The 24,061-nt window shown below is 37.5% G+C and overlaps 1 protein-coding gene across 1 annotated transcript in view; it reads right to left on the bottom strand.

The window, feature by feature from the left end:
- Window positions 1-3,309: 3,309 nt before the first annotated feature.
- The window catches only part of EXO1 (exonuclease 1), a 45,557-nt gene continuing 24,805 nt past the window's right edge, over window positions 3,310-24,061 (bottom strand). Inside the window, exons 10-14 of the mRNA XM_006157199.3 lie at window positions 20,349-20,592; window positions 14,309-14,867; window positions 12,381-12,482; window positions 7,859-8,052; window positions 3,310-3,510 (exon numbers count right to left, since the gene is read on the bottom strand). Of these exons, the coding sequence (XP_006157261.1) occupies window positions 3,375-3,510; window positions 7,859-8,052; window positions 12,381-12,482; window positions 14,309-14,867; window positions 20,349-20,592 (1,235 nt within the window). The 3' untranslated portion in view covers window positions 3,310-3,374. The remainder of the gene's footprint in view (window positions 3,511-7,858; window positions 8,053-12,380; window positions 12,483-14,308; window positions 14,868-20,348; window positions 20,593-24,061) is intronic.

Here is a 24,061-nt window from a genome sequence, read left to right as displayed (position 1 = left end):
TTTTCACCTTTTTCTTTTAATTTGTTACAGGGCAAGTGTGCTCCCTGGAGAGAGACAGAGAGGGAAAGTAAGAAATCATTCCCAGGGATGGCCATGCTGCAATCTTTTCTCCATTCTTTCAAGATTCTGGGCATGAATGTACATGTGCCTGGTGTTTTCTCTAAACCACGAGGTCCAGGACTCAAACCACGATTGGCCACATGGGACCCAGCTGCGTAACCACCATGTCACCAGCTGGCTGTCACTTCCTAATTAAGAATTTGTTTTTCACATTTCTTTATTTTTATCTCTTATTTCTTTTAGGACATTATCTATAGTGTGTTTGCATTCCTTCTACTTTAGCCTTCATTAACGAAACATTTTCATTTCTAATGTTTCCCTGAGTTTATCTTATTTCTGAACTTTTCCAATCTTAAATTTTCATTTTAAAAATTATTCTTTTTTATTATCTTCATATGATTTAGTTTTGATCTGTTCTGTGAGTCTATCTTTCTAACATATTTTCATTGTCTGTAAAGGTGCTATTTCTGTGGTTGATTCTTTCTTATTAAAATAACTTTAGGGGCCAGCCAGCAGATGGGGTAGTGGTTATGTTGCTGGACTCCCACATGGCTGACCATGGTTCAAGTCCTGGACCTGATGGCTTGAAGATCATGTCAGGCACGTGTGCGTGCGTGCCCAAGATCCCAGTGGGGGAAGAGAAGGGATTGTGGTGTGGCCATCCTCCCAGGGGGGGGTGATTTCTTACTTTTCCTCACTGTCTTTGTCTCTCCCTGGTGAGTGCACATGCCCTAAGGCAAAAACCTCTTAAAACAAACAAACCAAAAAGAGCTATTAAAATTACTTCAAAAAATGAGATTGATCTAAAAGTTCATGGGAGTTTTTTCCCCCAGACTAAAACAACTTTAATTTCCAAGTCTCTTGATAAAGCAGTATTTACAGTGTAAATCAGACTGTCTAATACAATTAACAAACAAAAGCAATTTTAGTACATAAATTAACCCATTTATTGTAGGCTAGTGATATTCCAAATGTCCACTGAGCCTCTATTGGTCTTCCAGTTCCTCAGTCTTATGATGGCACACTTTACTCTGACAGCCAAAGTGGTGCTCTAGGTCCAGGCACCACCAGCTACTGCTTTCAAGCTGGAACCACAGTGCCAGGTCTCCACAGCTTGTTTCTTCATCTCTTTTGCCACAGAAGGAGTAAATGTACTTGGTGTGCTGGCTGATTTCGATTTTCTTCACCATTTTCCAGAGAGAGGCACCATAGCAGGTGATGTATGTACCCATGATTCTGACATTCTTTCTTTATTTTTTAAGATTCTAAACATACTTTATTTCTTCAATAATGTCATATTTTAATGGGTAGATAGTACTTTTACTTAGCATCAGTTATGAGTTGATTTTGAAACAATTCATTGCATTTAGTTGTGTCATCACCAACTAGGTACAAGCCCAGAGAGGATGGGAGCTTTTTAAACTTCAAGTGTTTTAATTTTTTTTTTTTAATGCTCAAAAACAAGATTCTGCTGTAATGTCTTGGTTGACTACTTCCTATTCTATTATCTTAATAGGCCTCTTTTTCAATTTGATTTCATCCTAGCATTTTTTCTTTTGAGAACCCTATCCTGGAAGAAAGTATTGATGGATTTGGCAAATCAGTTTCAATACTTCAAAGCGACTACCTTGCTTCCATCCTTCAGACCTTATTGATGGCCTTGTGTACCACTAAAATGAGCAAGCCCTCTCCCACGTTCAAACTGTTCTCAGCTTGGCCTAAGTGTTTCAGCCCTTATTCTAACAAAAGTTCTGTTCTCAGGTCCATTAGATGTTCTTTTCTCCCTACTTGGCCTTAATAGATGCCGATACAATGTTGTGTGGCATTCTAACAGTTGGTGCTTGTCTTTACCCATTACTATTTTAGGATTTAAAGATTTATCACCTTAGTTTGTGGTAAATGTTCATGGGTTTTTGATTTTGCCATCCAGTTCCTCTTATGTGGGGATCTGGAGAGTGAAAACTGGCTCTACTGCCATCTTCTCCTTCTTCCATATTACCTTTAAGTTTTCAAAACCTACCCTATTTTTAGCTTACCCTGTACTTGTGGCTTCCAAAGGACCTCATGATGTTTCCATTTATCAAACCATCTAGACTTTTACCTTTTGTTGTCTTCTATCCCTAGAAAAACGGTCATTTGTTTGCTAATTCACTTACCATTCATCTATCAGCTCGCTTGTCTCTCTTTTCATTCTGTTAACTTTTGAGGATTTATAATGAGTTTTATTCCTCTCCTGCAATGTAAGTGGCATTTTTAGTCAGTGAGAAATGAGTATCTGTAGATCATGTTTGATTCTTTCTTCATTTGTTATACAACAGGACAACATGCATAGGTAATTCAAATCTGCTTTCGTTCTTTAAATGAGGTCTTTTCTAGACTGAGTCTTTTTGTTTCTTTCTTGTTTTGTTACAGTTTTGGTTATGTTTTTGTTCCATTCTAATCTTTTTCCCAACAACCCTATATTAAATCTCATTTAAAAATTAAAATATTCTAGGTCCCTTCCCTTTACCCTTCTTTATCAGAAGTACTTCTGTAATTCCTCTACTTCCTGTCACTTCAGATATTCACTTGTGTAGCTGGCTGTCTTTTCAGATCTGCCTATTTCTTTGCTGAGTGCTCGTATCACAGACTATGCAACTTTTACATCCTGCTTAATGTTTATAGCCCTAGCTTTAAATGTATGTTAAGGTACAAAAAAAGATACAGTAAGAAAAATCTGTGCTATTTTGAAGTTGAAGAAAATTGATAGAAGTAGTTTCTTTCACATGAGGCTGAAGGCGAGTTTCCTTCACTTCGTAATCTAAATTCTTTAGACATAACAGAGCACTGTCTCATTTGTGTAATGCACTTTGACTCTTCCAACTACTTTTCCTATCCTAGCAATTTTATTTTTAGACAAATCCTAAAGGACAGACAGGATAAGCAGGTGAAAATATTTAAAGTCTACAGAAATACAGTGATTTCCTTGAGGGTAAAATTACTATAGAATTGTGGGTTTCCATTTATCATTCTTACACTTGAAATACTGCAGGAATCTTAATAGATTTTTATAAACTTCAGGGGAATTTCCCAGTTAATGTCAAAACTTCTAAAAAACTGCCAAAGATAAAATTATTTTCTATTTAGCTTCTTATGAAAATATAAAAAGCTGAGTAAAAGTAAAAATTACACAATTAATATACAAAATGTATTATGTGTTAAAGATGGAATAGATCTAAGAATTGATCTTTGAGTCTAATAATTGCCTTATTCCCAAACAGGACTTCAGATCGATAAGATTCTCTTGCAGGCAACAGGTTCCCAGCAGTCTGCAATTATTGGAATATTGCTCTCTGAACATGTGCACATTCGGGTTTGTTAAATACATCCTCTTCTGATTCTGGAGTTAGTTGGATATTATCTTTGACTGGAGACAGAGGCTTTTTAAAAGAAGGAAGCTTTTCAGAATCCCTGCAAAATATATCAAATAAATTTAGTATTTTTAGTATATTGATTATTAAAAAAAATTCTCAACTTGGACAAAATAGAGATATATGAAGACAGGATGCGCTTTATTGTAAAATGTGCCTCAATTCATTATATAACATACTCAGATTCTGAGTAGTCCTAATAAAGTTTCAGTTTTGCTTCCTGGAGCTCTTTTCCACTTTTAAAAATCATCTTTCTTTCTTTCTTTCTTTCTTTTTTTTTTTTTGAGAGGTTTTCGCTATAGGGCGCATACGTTCGCCAGACAGACAGAGAGAGACATAGAGACAGAAAGCGAGAAATCACCCCCCAGGGGGGATGGTCACGCCACAATCCCTTCTCCATTCTCCTCTCGGGATTTGGGGCACACACGCACATGCGCCCAGTGTGAGTTTTAAGCCCCCGGGTCCGGGACGTGAACTGCGGTCGACTACGTGGGAGTCCAGCGACATAGCCATTACGCTAACTGCTGGTTCCCTTTCTTTTTTTTTTTTTGAGAGGTTTTCGCTATAGGGCGCATACGTTCGCCAGACAGACAGAGAGAGACATAGAGACAGAAAGCGAGAAATCACCCCCCAGGGGGGATGGTCACGCCACAATCCCTTCTCCATTCTCCTCTCAGGATTTTGGGTACACATGCACACGTGACCGGTGTAAATTTTAAGCCACTGGGTCGAGGAAATGAACCTCAGTAAACTAGATGGGAGTCCAGTGACATAACCATTGTGTCATCTGTTGGTCCCATTGAATCACCTTTCAATGTAGGTGCGAGGCAGCTACTAGATAAATACTAGCAAAGGCAAAAATAATCCCAAGAAAGGAACAAATTCTTTTCTCTTTAGTGCCAATCTCATCTCACTAATATAAATAAAACATAAACAAATGGCTAATCTGTTACTCCTTTTCTTCCCTGCTCTTGCTGGAAGGAGCTCTATGTCTATGAAACTTGATCCTTGAGACCAGCAGTTGGTGTAATGGCTATGCCGCTGAACTCCCATGGAGTCGACCGCGGTTTGAGTCCTGGACCTGGTAACTTAAACTCATGCCAGGCATGTGTGCGTGCATGCCCAAGGTCCCAAGAGGAGAATGGAGGAGAGGGGATTGCAGCATGGCCATACCCCCTGGGGGGGTGATTTCTTGCTGTCTGTCTCTTCTTCTGTCTTTCTGGTGAGCACATGTGCCCTATAGCAAAAACCTCTCAAAAAAAAACCAAAAAAAACCCAAAAACTTGATACTATTTTGAAAATAACACAGGTAATTCTATCTCCAATCAACAAAAATTAAACACTAGTTAAGTTTTATCTCCTAAAAGTCATTTAAGAACACTGCTGTATTTTTAAATTTCTCCCTAGTAGCAGTTCTCAAAGTATGGTCCATGGGCCTCTGGAGATTCCTAAGGCACTTTCAGGGGATTTGCAAGATCAAAATTATATTTATAACAACATTAGACTTCATTTGCCTTTTCTACCATGCTAACACTTGTACAGATGACACTAAAGCAAAACTGGGTAAAACTACTAGCAACTTGGCATGAATCAAGATGGTGGCACCAAACAGTATAAGTAACAAACAAATAAAAATTAGACTCAAGAATGTTCTTGATGAAGCAATACAAAAAACCAACTTTATTAAATCTCAAGCCTTTGGCGCCCTTTTTTTTTTTTAATTTTGCCATAAGGTTTGTATGCTTACTAGAAAGAGACAGATAGAGCATGAGAGGGAGCATATAGAAACATCCTTCAATGTGGCATGGTTACACTGCAAAGCCCTCTCCTCCATCTCTCCTCCTTTTGGGATTTTGGACACACATGCACATTTGCCTGGTATGCTTTTCAAGATGGGTCCAGGACTGAATGGAATTCAGCTGCCCTAACTATCAAGTCACATGTTGGCTCTAGTACACTGCTTAATATTCTTGACAAACAGAAAGCAAACATGAAGCATACTTAGTTTTGTTGTATAACTACGTATGATGATTATTTCAAGTAAAAGCAATGTAATATTAATGTCATTCAAATTTATATATTTGGCAACAAGCTTCTCTAAAATAAACAAAGAGAGCCTATTACTTGAGAGAAAATAATTAACAGTCCTTGTTGCCAATGAAGAAATTAGAACTTTCAAGTAAACATTACAATCTAAATAACTTTTATCTACCAATTCACAGCTTCCCATTACTTAAGATTTTGCTGCTTGTTAATGTTTTTCTTAAATTATATAATGAAATATGTCAATATCTGGAAGAAAATTATAAGCAGATATAAGAATCCCATTGAGTTTTATTAAACTAGGATGTAAAGATTTACAAAATATAAAAGTAATGCCACTCTTCTTTAAAAAAATAGCCGTTTTTCATTAAAAAATACTACTTTATGTTCATATTAATGGAATCAATATTATTTTAAAATAAATTTTTAAATGTCTATTATATTTGGTTAAATCTATTATAGATGGTTAAGTATTGACAAATATAACCCATATAAACCAATTTTTGTGGGCCCTCAATAATTTTTAAGCATGTGATAGGTTTAGAGAAATAAAAAGTTTGAGAAATGCTCCTATATAATTTAATCCTAGCCTTTTCACAATGCAAAAAAAAAAAAAAATTGGTCAGCTCTTACATATCTACAAAGCATTTCCAATTATACCATCTCATCTGACTAAGAATCTTTTTTTATTAAGTAAAATTAAATCCTATCACTTTTTAGTTTTGATTAAACTTAGCAGTTATTTTATTGAGAAGAATAAGAAAAAAACTGTAAATTGATGCTGCTCTGTGGTTAACTTTATAGTTTAATAGAAGGAAGCACTGCGGTTAAAAAAATGTAGCTATGAAGAGAATCAATTCTTTTAAATCAGTGCTTGTCACACACATTAGAAATTGGACAAATTCATGATCCTCCCCATTTTAGATGTGACGGTTTAGAAAAGTATGATAAAGCACTATACTTCCACCCCATCTAAAACATTATTCTCATAATCCCAGAAAGACAAGAGGCAAAAAAACCTGAGAAAGCTAAGAAAAGTAATATGCTAAATAATAGAGACCCCAAAGCCAGATTGAGAAATGGGGTTTTTAGTTTGACATCTTTTGACTAAAAGAAAGTGTAAAAACTGAAATTTAATAGACTTTTTTTTTTTTTTTTGAGAAGTTTTTGCTATAGAGCACGTGCGCTCGCCAGAAAGATAAGAGAGAGACAGAAAGCGAGAAATCACCCCCCAGGGGGGATGGCCACGCTGTCATCCCTTCTCTTCCAGCCTCCTCTTGAGATCTTGGGCACGCACGCACACGTGCCAGTGTGAGTTTAAGCCACTGGGTCCGGGACTTGAACTGTGGTCAACTACATGGAAGTCCAGCAACATTGTCTTTACACCAACTGCTGGTCCTGAAAATTTTTTTTTTTGGAGAGATTTTTGTTATAGGGCGCATGCGCTCGCCAGACAGAGAGAGACATTAGAGACAGAAAGCGAGAAATCACCACCCAGGGGGATGGTCACGCCGCAATCCCTGCTCCTCCATTCTCCTCTTGGGATCTTGGGAACGCACGCACACGCACCCGGCGTGAGTTTTAAGCCACCGGGTCTGGGACGTGAACCGCGGTCGACTATGTGGGAGTCCAGCAACATAGCCATTACGCTAACTGCTGGTTCCCGGTCCTGAAATTTAATACACTTTTAAAGGGCCAGCTAAAAGGGAGACCAGCAGATGGCATAATGGTTGCATAATTGGACTCTGATGCAGTCGACCATGGTTCAAGTCCAGGACCGGGTGGCTTAAAACCTATACTAGGAGCATGTGTACCCGAAGTCCCAAGAAGAGAATGGAGAAGGGATGCAGTGTGGTGTTCCCCCAGGGGATGATTTCTTGTTTTCTGTCTCTGTCTCCCTGCCAAGCACACATGCCTTATAGTGAAAAAATAAAAAGATGTATTTGAAGAGTCAGCTAAAGGAAACAGAAGAAAATAATTGTCTCATGGGGACCAGCAGATGGTGTAATGGCTATAACGAACTGAGGTTTGAGTCCTGGATCCAGTGGCTTAAAACTCACATGCACAAGTGCATGTGCTTACATGCCGAAAATCCCAAGAGGAGACGGGAGGAGAAGGGATTGCAGTGTTGCTATACCCCCTGAGGGGGGTATGATTTCTTGCTTTCTGTCTGTCCCTCCAGGAAGCACATGAACCCTATAGCAAAAAATCTCTATTTAAAAAAAAAATCATCTTATGGTGAGATAAACAGAAATTGATTCACATGAGACTAGAAAGAGCTGGGGAGAGAGATTAAAATTGTAAAATAGTTCATCCACTTCAGATTAAGGAACAAGAAAACTCACTTTTTAAATCCGAAATTTTTCCAAAGTTCACTGATTTTTATCTGTAATCCTGGCTTGTTCTCAGCATTATGATGATTTCTCCTCTGGATGCTAGCTGGCTTCTTGCTCAGCCCACTGGCTCTGGCAGGTACTAAAGGTTTGATCTTAGTTGTAGACAGAGAGTCCAGAGAACTAGATTTATATAGCCCAGGAACCTAAAGATGAAAGATTAAGATTTCTGTTAAAACAGCTAACTTTAGTTAATTCCAAACTACTCTTTACATATATTGCAACTGAAAAATAACCCATAGGCCATGTGTAAACATGTGCTATTTATATAAAGATCTACTACAGAAACCATAGCTATTTAAAAGCAGCTAACACATGCACCTGGCATAAAATTTTAAGGAATTACACAAGTATTCCCAGGAGCAACTGCTGCTATGAGTTTCCTGTTTAGATATCACATCATTTACACACACACACATACACACGACAGCAAAGTACACATTGTTGAGTACATTTTTCTCAATATATCTTGATTCTACTTAACAATGTATCTTGAGGTTTTTCCATTTTATATGTAAAATAGAATTTTATTTTGAATAGGCTGCCCACTTCTCAACTGAATGAATGTATCATGGTTTACTTAAATGTCTATTGACATTTGGGTGTTTCCACTGAAGGGTTGATTTTTATCCTGTGGACAATATGAAGCCATTGAATTTCACTGTTGTTTCTTAGCACAGTGGAAGTGAGGTATATAAAATAAAGTTTTAAAGTAGCTTAATTTTAAAATAAAAATCCACATAGGAAAAATGAAATCCTGAACTAGGATGTTGGTGATGGGAACAAAAGGAGGAAGAAATAAGACAAAGAAAGAAATGTTAAGATCATGTTGGGTCCACTTGTGACTTTTCTGTCCTACAGAGTCACCTGAAGTGCACATGGACGTACTTACTACTCAAAGCACAGAAATCTGAGGCACAGAAATCCGAGTCAAGAGGGAGAAGGAGAAGCCATACCAGGAATGCACCAGCTAAGCCTCTCTTATCCTCCATATTTATTGGGGCAAAAGGGAAAGGAGAATTATTTTCAGAGAAAGTTGTGTCTGACAGGAAGTTGTCTGCTGTAGAGGAAGGTCATTGTAAAGAAAAATAAAAAAGACAACCCTAAGATTTTTGAAACTACATGACAAAGAGAATATAATTGTATTCAACGGATTATAATAAAAAAGTTATAAGAAGAATGAATAAGAGGTAAAAAAAAAAGATGAGTTTGATTTTAGATATAAAAGATGGGTATCAGGGAATATTTACCTAGTCTCCAAAACAGAAGTGAGAGATAAAACCCTAAAAATGCAAATCTCTGAGAGAGAAAATAAAAGTCCAGACTTGGAAAGTACTTTGTACATTTCTTGTCCTGTCACTGCAAGTTAATTCTTTAGATACTGTTCTGATCTTTTTACTATGACTATGCTAATATACTCATGTGTGCATTAAGTATTTTCAGTTAAGGAAATGAACACGGTACTATATGTAAATATATATTTAACTTGTTTTTCTTTTTTACTCAAGAATAACATGGACAGGGTAGGTTCTGTGGGGCATTGGTAACACAATGCTCAAGGGAAGCCAGAACCTACATGGTAGCCACAGTCCAAATCCCCAGCTCGAACAGCCAAAATGCTCCAGGCACATGCATGAGTGCCAAGGATCTGATAAGATGGAGGACCGGATGAGGGGGACTAGGTGTGGTTGAACCCCATGGGAGTACGCACCTCTCTCATAATCTCATTCTCATGTGCACACTCTATAGCAAATAAGGGAGAGTGGGGATGACATATTTCCAAGTCAATATATAAAAAAAGCCTCATTCATTTTATAATCTCATATTTATAAATTGATACTTTACACTTAAAGCTTTGATATACTAAAATTTTCTATGGACTGAATGTTTGTGTTACCCCAAAATCCGCATTTAGAAGTCATAAGCTCTAATGTGATAACCTTTGAAGTGGGACCTTTGGGATACAATTAGGTCACCAGGGTGGGAGCCCTCATGAATAATCAGTGCCCTTATAAGAAAAGACACAGAGAGAGGATCTCCCTGTGAGGACATAATAAGGCAGCCACCTCCAACCCAGGAAGAGGCCCTCACTAGACATGGAATCTGCTAGCACCTAGATCTTGCATTTTCCAAACTCCAGATCTATGGGAAATAAATATTTGTTGTTAAAGCTACCCAGTTTATGGTATTCTAATATAGCAATCTGAACTAAGTCATTATATATATAATAGTATATGAAATGAACATCTTCTTTGAAATGGGTATGCAGACCATTTATTGAAAAAATTTAAAAGTTTTTACACTAATTGGAAAATAACATGAAAAGCCTTCAAAAAGTTCATGGAAAATACATATCATTTTTAAAAAAATTCATGGATTTCTTCTTGCACCTAAATAAGCTCATACTTTAATTCTACTTTCCATAAGCTTTTAAAATTTTTTAATCTATTTTATCTTAAGTTTTTTTTTTAATACATTCAATCATATACATCACTTAGCTTGTAAAGTGAATTTTTCCAACATGAACACATTTCTCACCAGTCCAGGTGGGGATACTATACATGTTATCATCAATAGATAATAATCCATTTCTGTGTCTCATAAATGTCTTGCCTATTTTTCTCCTTAGGGTCTTTCCTCACACTCCTCCTCCTCTCATACTCTTCCCACACTGTATCCAGTATCTATAACCATTTTCCATGTTTCTATATCCTCTAAGTTTTCAGTTTCAGCCATAGAATACAGACAGTCGGTATATATTAAGTGGGGACATACAATGTTTCTCCTTCATAGTCTGGCTTCCACGAATTTTTTCAAGTCTGATTATATGTTCACTATAGAAAAACATGACAAAAAGAACACAAAAGAGTTCATCTGTATTTCTACCAAAGTTAAAACAAATGATTATTTAATAATTTATTCCTTTCCTCTTCTTGGGATTATGGGCAGGCACACACATGTGCTGGCATGAGTTTTAAACCACTGGGTCTGGGATACAAATCACAGTGGACTACATAGGAGTCCAGCAATGTAACCATTATGCTATCTGCTGGTCCCTCTCCTCTATTTTTCCATACTGAGCATGTATGCACACTCAACCAGTCCCACGATTCAAACTGTGGGGGGCCGTGCAGGATCTGGCTCCTTTAGTAACCAGGCTATGTGGCTGGCCTTATTTCCAGGTTTTCACTATTGTAACCAATGCAGTTTAAAGTGTTCTTGAGCTTAAATTCTTAATGTTTCTTAGGCTCAAGTTCTATAATGTATTTACTGGGTTGGATTATTTAAACTCTTTCAAATTCCTTCTCAGAAAAAGCAATTCTTATTCTCTTAGATAGCAAGTAATTATTCATCTTGCTATACTACCGTAAGAAAATGAGTAAAATTTGAAACATGTTTTGGGAATCCAGAGGCAAGAAAGTGTGCTTTATTATTTTAATTTGCATTGTTTGATTATGAAGGAGGCTGGACCTGCTTTTCTATATTTACCAACCATTTTATACCCCTTTTGTGATCTGCTTATGCCCCTTGTACATTTTTTAAGCTAGGAATTAGAGCTTTTATATCGACGGGTGAGAACACTTAGTATATAGAATATGCATTAACTTGTGAGATTTCACTAAGTAGTTGCATAAATATTTGTATATTCTGACTAAAAAACTGGTTTTTCATGGGTACACAGTTTCTAGAAGGCCTTCTGGAAATACATATCAGGGCTTTAAACCCTATATGACTTGTGACTGGTAATATCGTTCCATGGAGTTTATCCCTACAAATTAAACAAGAATATTACTGAAATATTACCCACAAGCTCTTGGTTGTAGCACTGCGTACCAGAGCAAAAATTTGGTACAGTAAATGACAAAAAAAAGGGGGGTGGGGGATTAGCTAAATCCACAGAATGGCATATCGCATAGTCATTGTAAGTAATGGAAAAAGACCTGTAATATATACTGCAAGAGAAAATAGGTTCCACCACTTAATTACCTATAGTTAAGCACAACATGGTCCTAGAAGGTTTGAAAGCAAACATTTTTGTATAAATGAGAATATAGATACAGGTTGAGTATCCCTAATAGAAAATCGCAAATCTGAAAGCTCCAAAATTAGAAATTTTGGGGGCACCAACATATTACAAGTGTAAAATTTAACATTTGACCTCATGTGACAGATCATAGTCAAAATACTGCAATACATAATCATGTAAAATTATCTTTAGGCTATGTGTCTAAGATGCATACAAAATATAAATGACTTTCATGTTTAGAATTGGGTCCTATCCCCAAGCTATATCATATATATTCAAATATTCCAAAATCCAAAATATCTCTGAAATCTGAGACACTATAGGTCCTACAAATTTTAAATAAGGGATACTCAATCTGTATTTTAATTTTGCTTCTATTTCTCATTTTCTGGTAATAAGCAGACACTGGTTTTGAACCTCAAAAAATTTATTAAATAAATGCTGTACCTTATTCTTCTGAAACTTGTCTTTTTTTGAAAACTGAGATAAATGTATCTTGGAGTTCTCATTAGCTTGATCTTCATGCAATTTAATATTACAATCTGATTCCTGGATCCCCAAATCAAAAAATTAAGTAACATTAGATTTTCATTATTGAATTTTTATCAACTAACTGACACTCAACAAAATAGAAAATAAAGTGAGAAATAAGTAAGAAATAAGTGTAAACAGAATATAACTTCACAGAAAACAAGGAATTCAAAGAATCTTCTACCAGGACTAACAATACTCAGCAGAGAATAAAAGCAAAATTCTCAAAAGAGGCTAAGATTTTAGCTTGGCATCCTCCCCAAAATTTAAAATACAACACATGAGAGAGATCTGGGATTCAGTATATAAATTGATTTTAGCTTTCTCATTTCCACATATTAATTTGTTCTTTTCTTTAGTGTGAATCCAAGTTTTGTTTAGGAACGTGAATTAAATATTTACTTTTTGAACCTATATTAACATATAGATACTGCTTAATATTTGCGACTGTTACACATCACAGTTCTGCTAAATATTACTACAACAGGGGCTGGCAGGTGGTGGGGTGGTTAGGGGTGCTGAACTCCCACATGGCTGACCGCAATTCGAGTCCCAGACCTGGTGGCTTGCTTTCTCACTTTCCCTCTCTCTCTCTCTCTCTCACACTCATTCTAGTCAAATTAAAATAAAGTTACATTAAATAATTCTTAAAAAAGGAAAAAAATAGTACTATAATTGTCTTACAACTTGGTGATTACAGGTGGTAATGATAAGACAAAGCACATTATACCGGTAAATTTGAGACAACTCAGATAAAAACAAAAATTTTTCGCCAAAGGACCATTTTTACGTATGTCACTAAATCTTCTGAGCAGATTTGATTTTATACAAGTAAGGATAAAGATATTTCATATGGAAAAAAGTAGTTAGGATGCTTTTATTCATTCAAAACAGAATAGCATAAAATAATTCATATTACTATTTTGTTTTGTTATAAAGTTTAGCAAGAATAGAGTAAATGAAAATGTATTTCTGAAATACTTTACTTAAGATGGAAACCGTCACATTAACAGGGACATTTCCCTATAAGGTTCCGAATGTTATATAAATTTAAGAGTTTATTAAGACCAGCAAGTGGCACAGTGGTTAAGGTGCTGGACTTGGACATGGCTAACTGTTGTACCTGGTGGCTTGCTTTCTCACTTTCTCTTTCTGATAAGCGCATAGGCCTTATAACAAATTAAAAATAAATAAATAAATAAAATAATTCTTTAAAAATATTAAAGATTTAAAATATAAATTCATTAATAACTTTTCATTTCATAGGTTATTTTTATTTATTTTTTTTTTAAAGAGAGATTTTTTTCACTACTGGGCATGTGTGCTCCCTGGAGAGACATAGACAGACAAAGAAACAGAAAGTGAGAAATCACCCCCCAGGGAGGATGGCCATGCTGTAATCCCTTCTCCATTCTCCTCTCAAGATTTTGGGCACCCACACTCATGCACCCAGCATGAGTTTAAGCCACTGAGTCTGGGACTCAAAATGTGGTCAACTACATGGAAGTCTAGCGATGTAACCATTATGCCATCTGCTAATCCCCGTAGATTATTATTCTGCTTTGATATTAACCATACCACAACTTGAGATGCCAATTGATGGAACACACAATAATTTAGGAAGTATAGAGTCACATTATTTATTGTACAGGAATTTAAAAGGTGAAAGATACAAATAAGTCCCTCATATGAATAAAATGTGAATGTTCTATACAGTAGGATTTAGAATGGAAAGTTAACGAGCTATTTCTATAATGTAGGCAAAATTTACTCAACTATTTGATTAACATTTTATTTTCCCTTATATCTGAATTTGAAAACAAAGGCTTCATGTTTTGACTTACCTCTGAATCAGAATCCTTACTAGAGGGCTGAGAAAGTTTTGATGTATTTAAACTGTGCGGCGATAATTCTACGCTTTCCTGAGACTGTGATGACATTTCGTGTAAGGGATGAGATCCATCATTTGACTCATCACTCTTTAACTGAGATATATCAGACATCTTATTATTCTCTGGCAGAGGGGTGGAGGAATCACTTTTTCTTCGGAACTGCTGCAATACTGTGCTTGAGGAGGGGCTTGGAGTTTTTGAAAAGTCTCCAAGACTTCCAGACCAACTAAAACAACTCCTTAGTGTCCCCAAGGTGGGTGGTGAAATGGTCCTTGTGAATTTGCTGGTTGTAAAAGACTGAGACGCCTCATTAGCAAACACAGTTACACCATTTAGACTCTCATCACTTGAATGATGTGCTGTATTTGTATCAACCAGTTCCTTGCTTAGGTCTAGACAACCTGATTCACTTGGATTGGTCTCTTTTCCTGTGACAGCAGTTTCTTCTAGAGACTGGCTACTTACTTTCTCTGAAACAGAGTTCGCAGCATCCAGAGAACTGCAAAAAAACCTAACAAAAAGCAACAGAAAGCAAAGGTAAGTATTCTAGTTTTCTCACAAAAATATTAATATTTGAAATGGAATAATGCAGGCCAGCTTGTTGTATGGTAGCTAAGATGGCTAGATTCCCACATAGCTAAATGTGTGGTTCAAATCCCAGACCTGGCAGCTTGGAGAACATGCTACATGTGTGCGTGGGCGTGCGTGCCCAAATTCCCAAGAGGGAGAATAGAGAAGGAACTGTAGCGTGGCCATCCCCATTGGGGGATGTTTTCTCAGTTATTCTCTCTCCTTCCATTTCCCTAATGAGTATACATGTCCTGTAGCAAATAAAAATAAAACAAAATGGAATAATGCTCTACTTTCTTTCTTTCTTTTTTTTTACTATAGGGCGCGTGCACTCGCCGGACAGACAGAGAGAGACAGAGACACAGAAAGTGAAAAATCATCCCCTAGGGGGGATGGCCATGCCACAATCCCTTCTCCTCCGTTCTCCTCTCGGGATCTTGGGCATGCACGCACATGTGCCCGGCGTGAGTTTTAAGCCACCGGGTCCGGGACGCGAATCGCGGTCGATTACATGGGAGTCCAGCGACACAGCCATTACGCTAACTGCTGGTCCCGCTCTACTTTCTTAAAAAGTCTCATAAGTATATAATTTCCTAACTAAAGGCAATATAGATCTTGAGTTTTACTTGAAATTTAAATTTGGATTATATCAATATTTACACACTTAGAAACTAATTTATATAACGCATTATTAGACAGAACTTTCGAAAAGTAGCCTTCTTTATACACATGTTCTGAACTTCCATATTTTATCTATACCTAAACATCACTTAAGTGCTCTTTTCCCTAACCTTTAAGATTGGGATACAAAGACACGGAGAGCACCAGGTAGGGTACTACCTTAGGTCTAGGATAGTGGCTCATAGTCAAATATATGAACACCCAGCAGACGGGCTAATTCGTAACTACTATATCTCACAGAAAACACACGGAAAGAAATTAGCCATTTACCTCTCATCTTAAGGTGTATTCCTAGCATCAGATCATATGGGAATTTCTGGTAACACGTTAATCTACTAACTTGTTATTGACTCTATAAACTTCTACATCATTTTAAATATTGAGGTTAAGGTTTTCAAATCAATCATTAAATTCTATATAACTAAAGAGGTATTATTTGTACAGTGTAGCAGCTTTAAATAAACTGCTTAAAAATACTCCAATAATCACTATTGAGAAGGATCTATGCAAGGAGAGTTATTAGGCTGAAGAGAATTTACCTTTCAACAAGCATCATTTCAAGTCCAAGATGATGAAGAAATATTTACTAGATACTATAGAGTGAAAATCTTCTCCATCCTTTTATCAAATCCTCAGTTAATCTGAGGGACTGGAGGGACAGGACAGAAAGTAGTACATGAAATAAAGCTTTTTTTTTTTTTTTTTTTGTGAGAGATTTGCTATAGGGTGCATGAGCTTGACAGAGAGAGTATAAGAAATCACCCCCCAGGGAGGATAGCCATGCCACAATCTCTTCTCTTCCATTCTCCTCTCTGGATCTTGGGCAAACATGCACATGTTCCCAGTGTGAGTTTTAAGTCTCCAGGTCTGGGACTCAAATAGCAGTCAACTTCATGGGAATCCAGAGATCTAACTATTATGCCATCTGCTGGTCCCCTGACTAGGCTTTTCATTAGGCAAAATCATAAGTTTGATTTCACACAGTTTAATTTATTTTTATTTTTTAAGTTTGTCCATTTCTTTCTTTCATGGTGTTGGAGGAAGAGGCACCCTAACAAGTTCTTTATGCTATAATTCTACCCCCAGCCAGCCAGAATCACAGCTTGCACGTATGTACCCAGGGTATACAGGGAGACCTTGGCACATGAACTTGGGACCTTTTAATATGGCTCCAGCATTGTGGAGTGTTGTATACCCTTGTTCTGCTGTTTCTGGCTAATTTTTAAATAAACCGTAATTCTTAAGATGCCCAACTATTCTCTCATGGGTTAAGAGAAGTTATAGTGTCGCGTGTTATAAAATTAATCAGCTATAGAAGAAAATAAAAACCCTGAACTCCTCTAAGTTCATGAATGCTTCTTCCTAATTAGCCTAAGGTGTTACTTTACTGATATTATATTTTTAGATCTCAAAAGATAAACTGGAACATTTCTAAATAAGTACCTACATAATAAAAATAATTAAGACTCAGTAAAACAGACTTCCAAAAAAGCAGACAGATCAAACACGTTTTATATGTTTGATACCTCCTTTTAGTTGCATTATATTGAAAAGAGAGCGATGGTAATGAATGCTTGTGTCTGTATTAATAACTAGGCACTGAGCCAGGTGTTTGATATTCAGAGCTTCTACTAACCTTCAAAACAGCCCTATGTATATGGTCATCCATACTTTACAAAGAAATAGTCTCAGGGAAGTTAAATAGTGCATGGGAGATCACTCACTAAGATGACAGCAAGAATTTAAATTCGGGTCTGTCAGATGATGTGCTGTTTTCAATCTATCACATTAACTATGAACTATATTAACTATATTGTTGCCCAGAGAGAGAGAGAGAGAGAGTGAGAGAGAGAGAGCAAGCAAGACAGAAAACAGGAAATCACCCTCCTACGGGGCATGACCACACCGCAATCCCTTCTCCTGCTTTCTCCTTTCAGGATTTTGAGCATGCATTCACATGCCCCTAGCATGACTTTAAGCTGCTGGTTCTGAGACTCGAATTGTGGTCGACTACATGAGAGTCCAGTGACGTAACCATGTTGCCATCTGCTGTTACCTACACCAATATTAGTTTTACTAGTTGTCTTAAAGAGTTCAACACTAAGCAGCAGAAAAAGGAAACTATTCTCACCTGAATGGAAAAATGAAACCAAGTTCCAGAAACTTGTCCAAGTAAAAGAAGTCAACTCTCTGAAACTTCTTAAAACAGTCCATTTTCTATCATTTGCAGCCTACCTTTTCATTCCTCCATGTTAATAGCCACTTTAAATGAAAGTGACTAGCAAAAGATGAATTAAAATATCTTTTAATTTGTATTGTATTATGACTTGAGAAGATTTAATGACAGAAAGTTTGAAACATCACCCAAAGTGAGGCTTAGGGATTGCCAACGACTCATTCCTTCATGCCCAACTTCCAGTATCATGGTTAGACAAAATTGACTGTGGCCTTATTTATTAAATTTAAAAAAAAAAGAGACAAAAAAATCCATTGTACGTCTTCCAGATGAATACAGAGGCTAATACATTTTCTGTCAAAGTTACTCTATTATGCCTAGATAACTTCTCACACTTATATTTCCTTTTTCAAGTTGTGTTACCATCATCCAAAGTCAATAAAACACGAGTTATTTCTTGTATGTATATCTTCTATGGGCACTGTTTTAGGCACTTACAGTAATTCATTTAATCCTCTCAATAGCCCTTAAGTTTTAACGACTATTAGCTCCAAAGAAGAAATCTTTTTAAAAAACTACTTTTCAGGGGACCAGCAGTTAGCGTAATGGCTATGTTGCTGGACTCCCACGTAGTCAACCGCGGTTTGAGTCCTAGACCTGGTGGCTTAAACTCATGCTGGGTGCGTGTGTGTGTGTGCCCAAGATCCCGAGAGGAGAATGGAGAAGGGATTGCAGTGTGGCCATCCCCGCTGAGGGGTGATTTCTCGCTTTCTGTCTCTGTCTCTCTGGCGAGTGCACTTGCCCTGTAGCAAAAACCTCTCCCCCAAAAAAGGAAAACAACAAAAAAACTACTTCTCGGGCCAGCATGTGGCATGGTGGTTAAGGTGCTGGACTCCCACATGGCTGACTGTGGTTCGAAACCCAGACCTGGCAGCTTGTTTTAACGCTTTCCCTTTGCCTCTCTCTTCGGTCAAATTAAAAAATAATAATAACAAATTGAATGAGATACATAAATAATGCTTAAAAAAAAAAAACCCTCAAAACACAAAAAACAAAACTCCATTGAAGGTACCCAGAAGTTAATTTCCCCTAGTCAAACATCTGAGAGTGACTAGAATGGTAATCCAGGTGTCCTGACATCAGCATCTAAATTCCTAATCCTGAAGTTATACTGATTCTTTAACATCTCATAATCACTCACAAGGCCTATAGCAACTGTCTGACTGATCTTTCTACTGAATTCACCTTCTCAGGTCACTCAGAGCTATCTATTCAAACAGAAATTGAGGGACCAACAGATGGCAGATGAACTCCCACATGGCCAACCATGGTTTGGGTGCTGGACCTGTAGGCCTGAAACTGCCACCGGGCACATGTGTATGCATTCCCAAAATGCCAAAAGGAGAATGAAGAAGGGACTGCAGCATGGCCATCCCCCCAGGGGGTGATTTCTTGCTTTCTATCTCTCTATCTCTTTATCTCTGGTAAGCACACATGCCCTACAGCAAAAATTTCTCTTAAAAAACAAACAAGCAAACAAACAAAAAAACCCACAACTGAATCCTACTGCTTCACTGATTAAAACCCTTTAAATGTTTCCCATTACCTTTGAAGAAGACTAAACCTTCCTTAGTAGCTTGGCATACAAGCCTTTCTTGAACTGGCCTCCTGCCTATTTCTGCTCCCCCCATCATCTGCGCTCCTCAACTTGAACAATGGCTGTGGAGTAACAGTGAGATCAAGGGCAGTACTTCCCCTGTACCTCTGTTGCTTTCCACCTCCACACCTTCCTTTACGCTGCCTGACTACTGCACTAGGCTCCAGGCTTAGTCTGCTTTACCCAGCTAGGCATTTAAAACTTGGTAGGGACACGCTTCCCTTCCATCTTGGTCTTTCCAACCATGGCCCCAGCATTAGATGCCCCTCTAGTGCCCTCACGAAAACATGATACATGGCCTTTATCATTGTTCTTACCACACTTATGGAAAGACTGTTTGTGTATCCATTTTCCCAACTGGTCTATAACATTCTCCAGAACAAAAACTAGAAGACATTTTCATTTTAATAGCCACAACATCTAATAAGGTATCAGATTCTTAATATCAGAATTTTATAGTCAATTATATAAAAATATATTTCAGAAAATAGTTTGCAAAATTATATTTAGCCCTCAAAGGAAATTAAAATCGAAATCAAGAAGTGGGAGGAGACTCCTCAAATAACAGAATTTATGTACTGTGAAATGTAAACACTATGTTTCACTTTCTCTCAATATCTCTCTTTGGTCAAATTAAAATAAATAAATGGAGATATAAAGTTAAATAAAATAATTCATAAAAAAAAGAAATGTAACACTAGGGTCTATAATTTTCGTATTTTGAATCTGTATGGAGAGGTTATAGAAGTAACAGAAATTCAAGGGAGCAGTGATACAATAAGGTTGGATTTAAGATATACACCATAAACACTGTAATCAGATCAAGGCAGGTCCTATCCCCATTCCCACTAAATTCAACGTTTATTCAAGACAATCAGACACACCACGTTTTACGGATGCAACTATACCTGCTTCTGGTCCCGGGAACTACAACTGCACCACTTTCTTTATTTTTTCTCTGTAACAATGTTGCAAATTTATTCCTTGTCCGAGGTGGTGGGCTTAAGCTTCTTTTGCCAGTAGGTGGATCTATCAAGTCAGGCATGAACATTTCAGATGAGTTCAGTGATTTATTACCTTCACAACTATTTTTCTTGGCCTTCTTTGAAAGTGAGGAATACTGATTCAACAGATCATCTTCTGACAGCTCTTCTAAATAAAAACAAAATGATCTGTAAATCTTCATTTCATTTGTAGTTAAGAGATTTGGTTCTAACTTCAGAGTCTGTATCTTGCTGTCCTAAGAATAAAGTTCCTTTATAACAAACAAACAAAAAAGACTCCAAAAAGCTATTCCTTTTAAAAGGAAATACAGATCTGGGATTAGCAGTTGGTGTAATGGCTATGTCGCTGGACTCCCATGTAGTCGATCACAGTTTGAATACTGGACATGGTGGCTTAAACTCACGGGGGGTGCATGTGTGTGTGTGTGTGTGTGTGTGCCCAAGATCCCGAGAGGAGAATGGAGGAGAAGGGACTGCTGTGTGGCCATACCCCCTGTGGGGAATGTTTTCTCACTTTCTGTCTCTCTCTCTCTTTCTGGCAAGTGCACGTGCCCTATAGCAAAAACCTCTCCAAAAAAAAAAAAAAAGACTTGTGCAATTTTATATGAAATTATCTATTTCAATACATATTCAATTCTAGATGATTATATACTCGTATGCTAAGCCTAAATTTGAATATAAAAAAGTTAAGGTAATTTACATTAATAGTATGATAAATGATTGATTTTTTAAAACGTTTTTGCTATATGGCACGTGTGCTTGTCACAGAGAGACAGAAAGGGAGTAAGAAATCCCCCCAAGAGGATGGCCATGATGCAATCTCTCCTCTTCCATTCTCCTCTCACGATCTTGGGCACACATGTATATACAACCAGCACGACTCCCAATCTGCCATGTCCAAGACTTGAATCACACAGCCAGCCATGTGGGATCCAGTGCCAGATCCAATGAAACTTGCAGCTATTTATACGTACAATCCATTTGTTACGGTTTTTGGGTGTTTGTATACGTGTTTGTCATATTACAGGAAGTAATTTGTACCCCAGCCCTTATCCTCATTACCTCACTAGGAAGAAGTCTGCCATGTCCAACGTATACTATGGTATTAAAATAAATGACATGATAAATACAAAAGTTATAGCCTGAAATAGGTAAAGACTCTCAGACAGCATTGGAGTGGTCTGTACTCGTTCAACTAATTCACAGAATTTGAACAGCTTCCACTACACAGAGGTGTTAAGTGTATACTATTTAATGTTTTGACAAGGTGGCTGGGGTACCAAAAAAGGTCTATCTCTAGCACAGCACTCTAGATTTCTGTACCTGCTGATTCTGTTAACACTATAAAAGCAAACACATTTTTTTTTTTTTGAAAGAGAGACATTTTTACTATAGGGCGTGTGTGCTCACCAAAGAGAGAGAAAGAAAGTGAGAAATCACCTCGCTTTCGATCTCCTCTTAGGATTTTGGGCATGCACGCACATACACCCAGCATGAGTGTTAAGCCACTCTGGGACCCAAACCACAGTCGACTACATGGGAGTCTAACGATGTAGCCATTATGCCATCTGCTGGTCCCAAACCAAATAAGTTTTTAACCAAAATTTAAGATACAGAAAGTCATATTTATCAATTTCCAGATTGCATAGATAATACCCATGTTAGATAAGAATACAAAGATTTTAAAAAGATAAAAATACTAATAGAACAAGAGGCTAAAAGGAAATAAGATGACCTTGATAGGGATAACTTAACCCACATTTAATTTTAAAATAAGCTTAATAGCAACTAGCAGATTTCAGTTCTAAATTCAGCAAATCCTGGCAAAAGGACAAGAATACTTATAAAAGCAAAAGCAATTTTTGCTGTAACAATAAAAACGCAGTCTACAGGTAAAGTATTAAAATAGTGCCACGTGGCTGGCCCCATGGCTTATTGGTTAAGAGAACTAGATTCCACGTGGCTGACTGTATGGTTTGAATTCCAGCTTTGGTGGCTTGGGCATGTGTGCATGCATGCTCAAAATTTTGACAGGATGTAGAAATACAGAAGGAGGAATTGCAGTGTGACCAGGACCTGCTGGGTGGTACACACACTCTCTCTCTCTGTCTACAGCAAACCTATGCATCTGTGGACAAACTTTTTGTAAAGTTCATTAAATAAAAAAGCACCATACTTGTAAATATTTACTATGCTGTGTCCTAAACAGACCACATCTCAATAGTCATACTCATTGCAACAGTCACACAATTATTAAAAAACTGTATTATACCTAAAGTACAACTTGAAGAGATAAGGATATTTTGGCCTAGAGATTCAAGAGGTCGCAATGGCTGCCTCTAAATATATGGAGGGCTGTCACATAAAACAGGGATTGTGTGTGTGTGTTTGTGTGTGCTAAGGGAACAGAACCCACCAATAAGTGGTAGGTTTAAGGAAGTAGACATAGTCTAACATAAAGAATTTATTGATAATGAACACTATGGAAATAAATAGCTTATCTTATGGAGGAACCAGACCAACTTCAGAGTGCAACAGTGACCTGTTTGCAGTGCCTTTAAGCACATGCCCAGGATCCTGACAGAGGGAGAATGGGAAGAAAATGGACTGTGGAGGGACCCTCAGTTGGCATAATGCTATGTCTCTGGACTCCCATGTAGTCGAATGTGGTTCGAATCCTGGACCTGGTGGCTTAAACTCACGCTGGAGACATATGCATGCGCATCCAAGATCCTGAGAGGAGAATGGAGGAGAAGGGATCGTGGTATGGCCATCCTCCTGGGGGGTGGGGGGTGATTTCTCGCTCTCCGTGTCTGTCTCTATCTTTCTGGCTAGCGCACATACCCTATAGCAAAAACATCTCCAAAAATAAATAAATAAACAAATAAATAAATAAAAATGGACTGTGGAATGAGCAGGTTCTGCAGAGAACTGATTTTTCTGCCTCTGTCCCTCATGCATGTACCCTTTGGCATTAAAAAAAAAAGAAAAGAAAAAAAAAAGAAAGCAAGGACGAAAAGAAGGGAACTAACAAGTATTGTGTACTTGCTGTAAGCCCTTTAAAATAGCGTATCTTAACAACAGCAGAAGAAAAGGAAGAAACAAACATGTATAGCAAGTGTACTTGCTATGTACCATGTGCGTGTATACTTTATCTTATAATGCTGCAGAAAACAGACCGCTGAGAAACCAAGCTCCACTCAGAGTAGGAGAACTCGGGCTTATCACCCTATTGGATCCAGAGGAGCTTGCGCTCCAAGTCTGGGTACCAATTTGTGGAAGTTACAGGGGTCATAGAGCATGGTTCAGGGATACTGCGGACAAAGGAAACCAGAAAAGTCCCCAAACAGTTGTAAACTAACTTGTAACATTTCCCAGTTCCTATAGAAACTGGCAAGCAGGCAATTTACAAAAGTGGAACAGAAAAAAAAAAATAAAAATGGAACAGAAATATTTCCTATTTAGTAAACAGGACCCATATCAATAACATATACAAAAGTTTATGAAAGTGAACCAGCAGTTAGCGTAATGGCTATGTCGCTGGACTCCCATGTAGTCTACTGCGGGTCGTGTCCTGGACCCGCTGGCTTAAAATTCATTCCCGGCGCCTGTGGGTG

This window comes from Tupaia chinensis, unplaced genomic scaffold (assembly GCF_000334495.1).
Source record: "Tupaia chinensis unplaced genomic scaffold, TupChi_1.0 Scaffold000532_1, whole genome shotgun sequence".
Classification (NCBI taxonomy): domain Eukaryota; kingdom Metazoa; phylum Chordata; class Mammalia; order Scandentia; family Tupaiidae; genus Tupaia; species Tupaia belangeri.
This window is presented reverse-complemented; position numbering and strand designations above follow the sequence as displayed.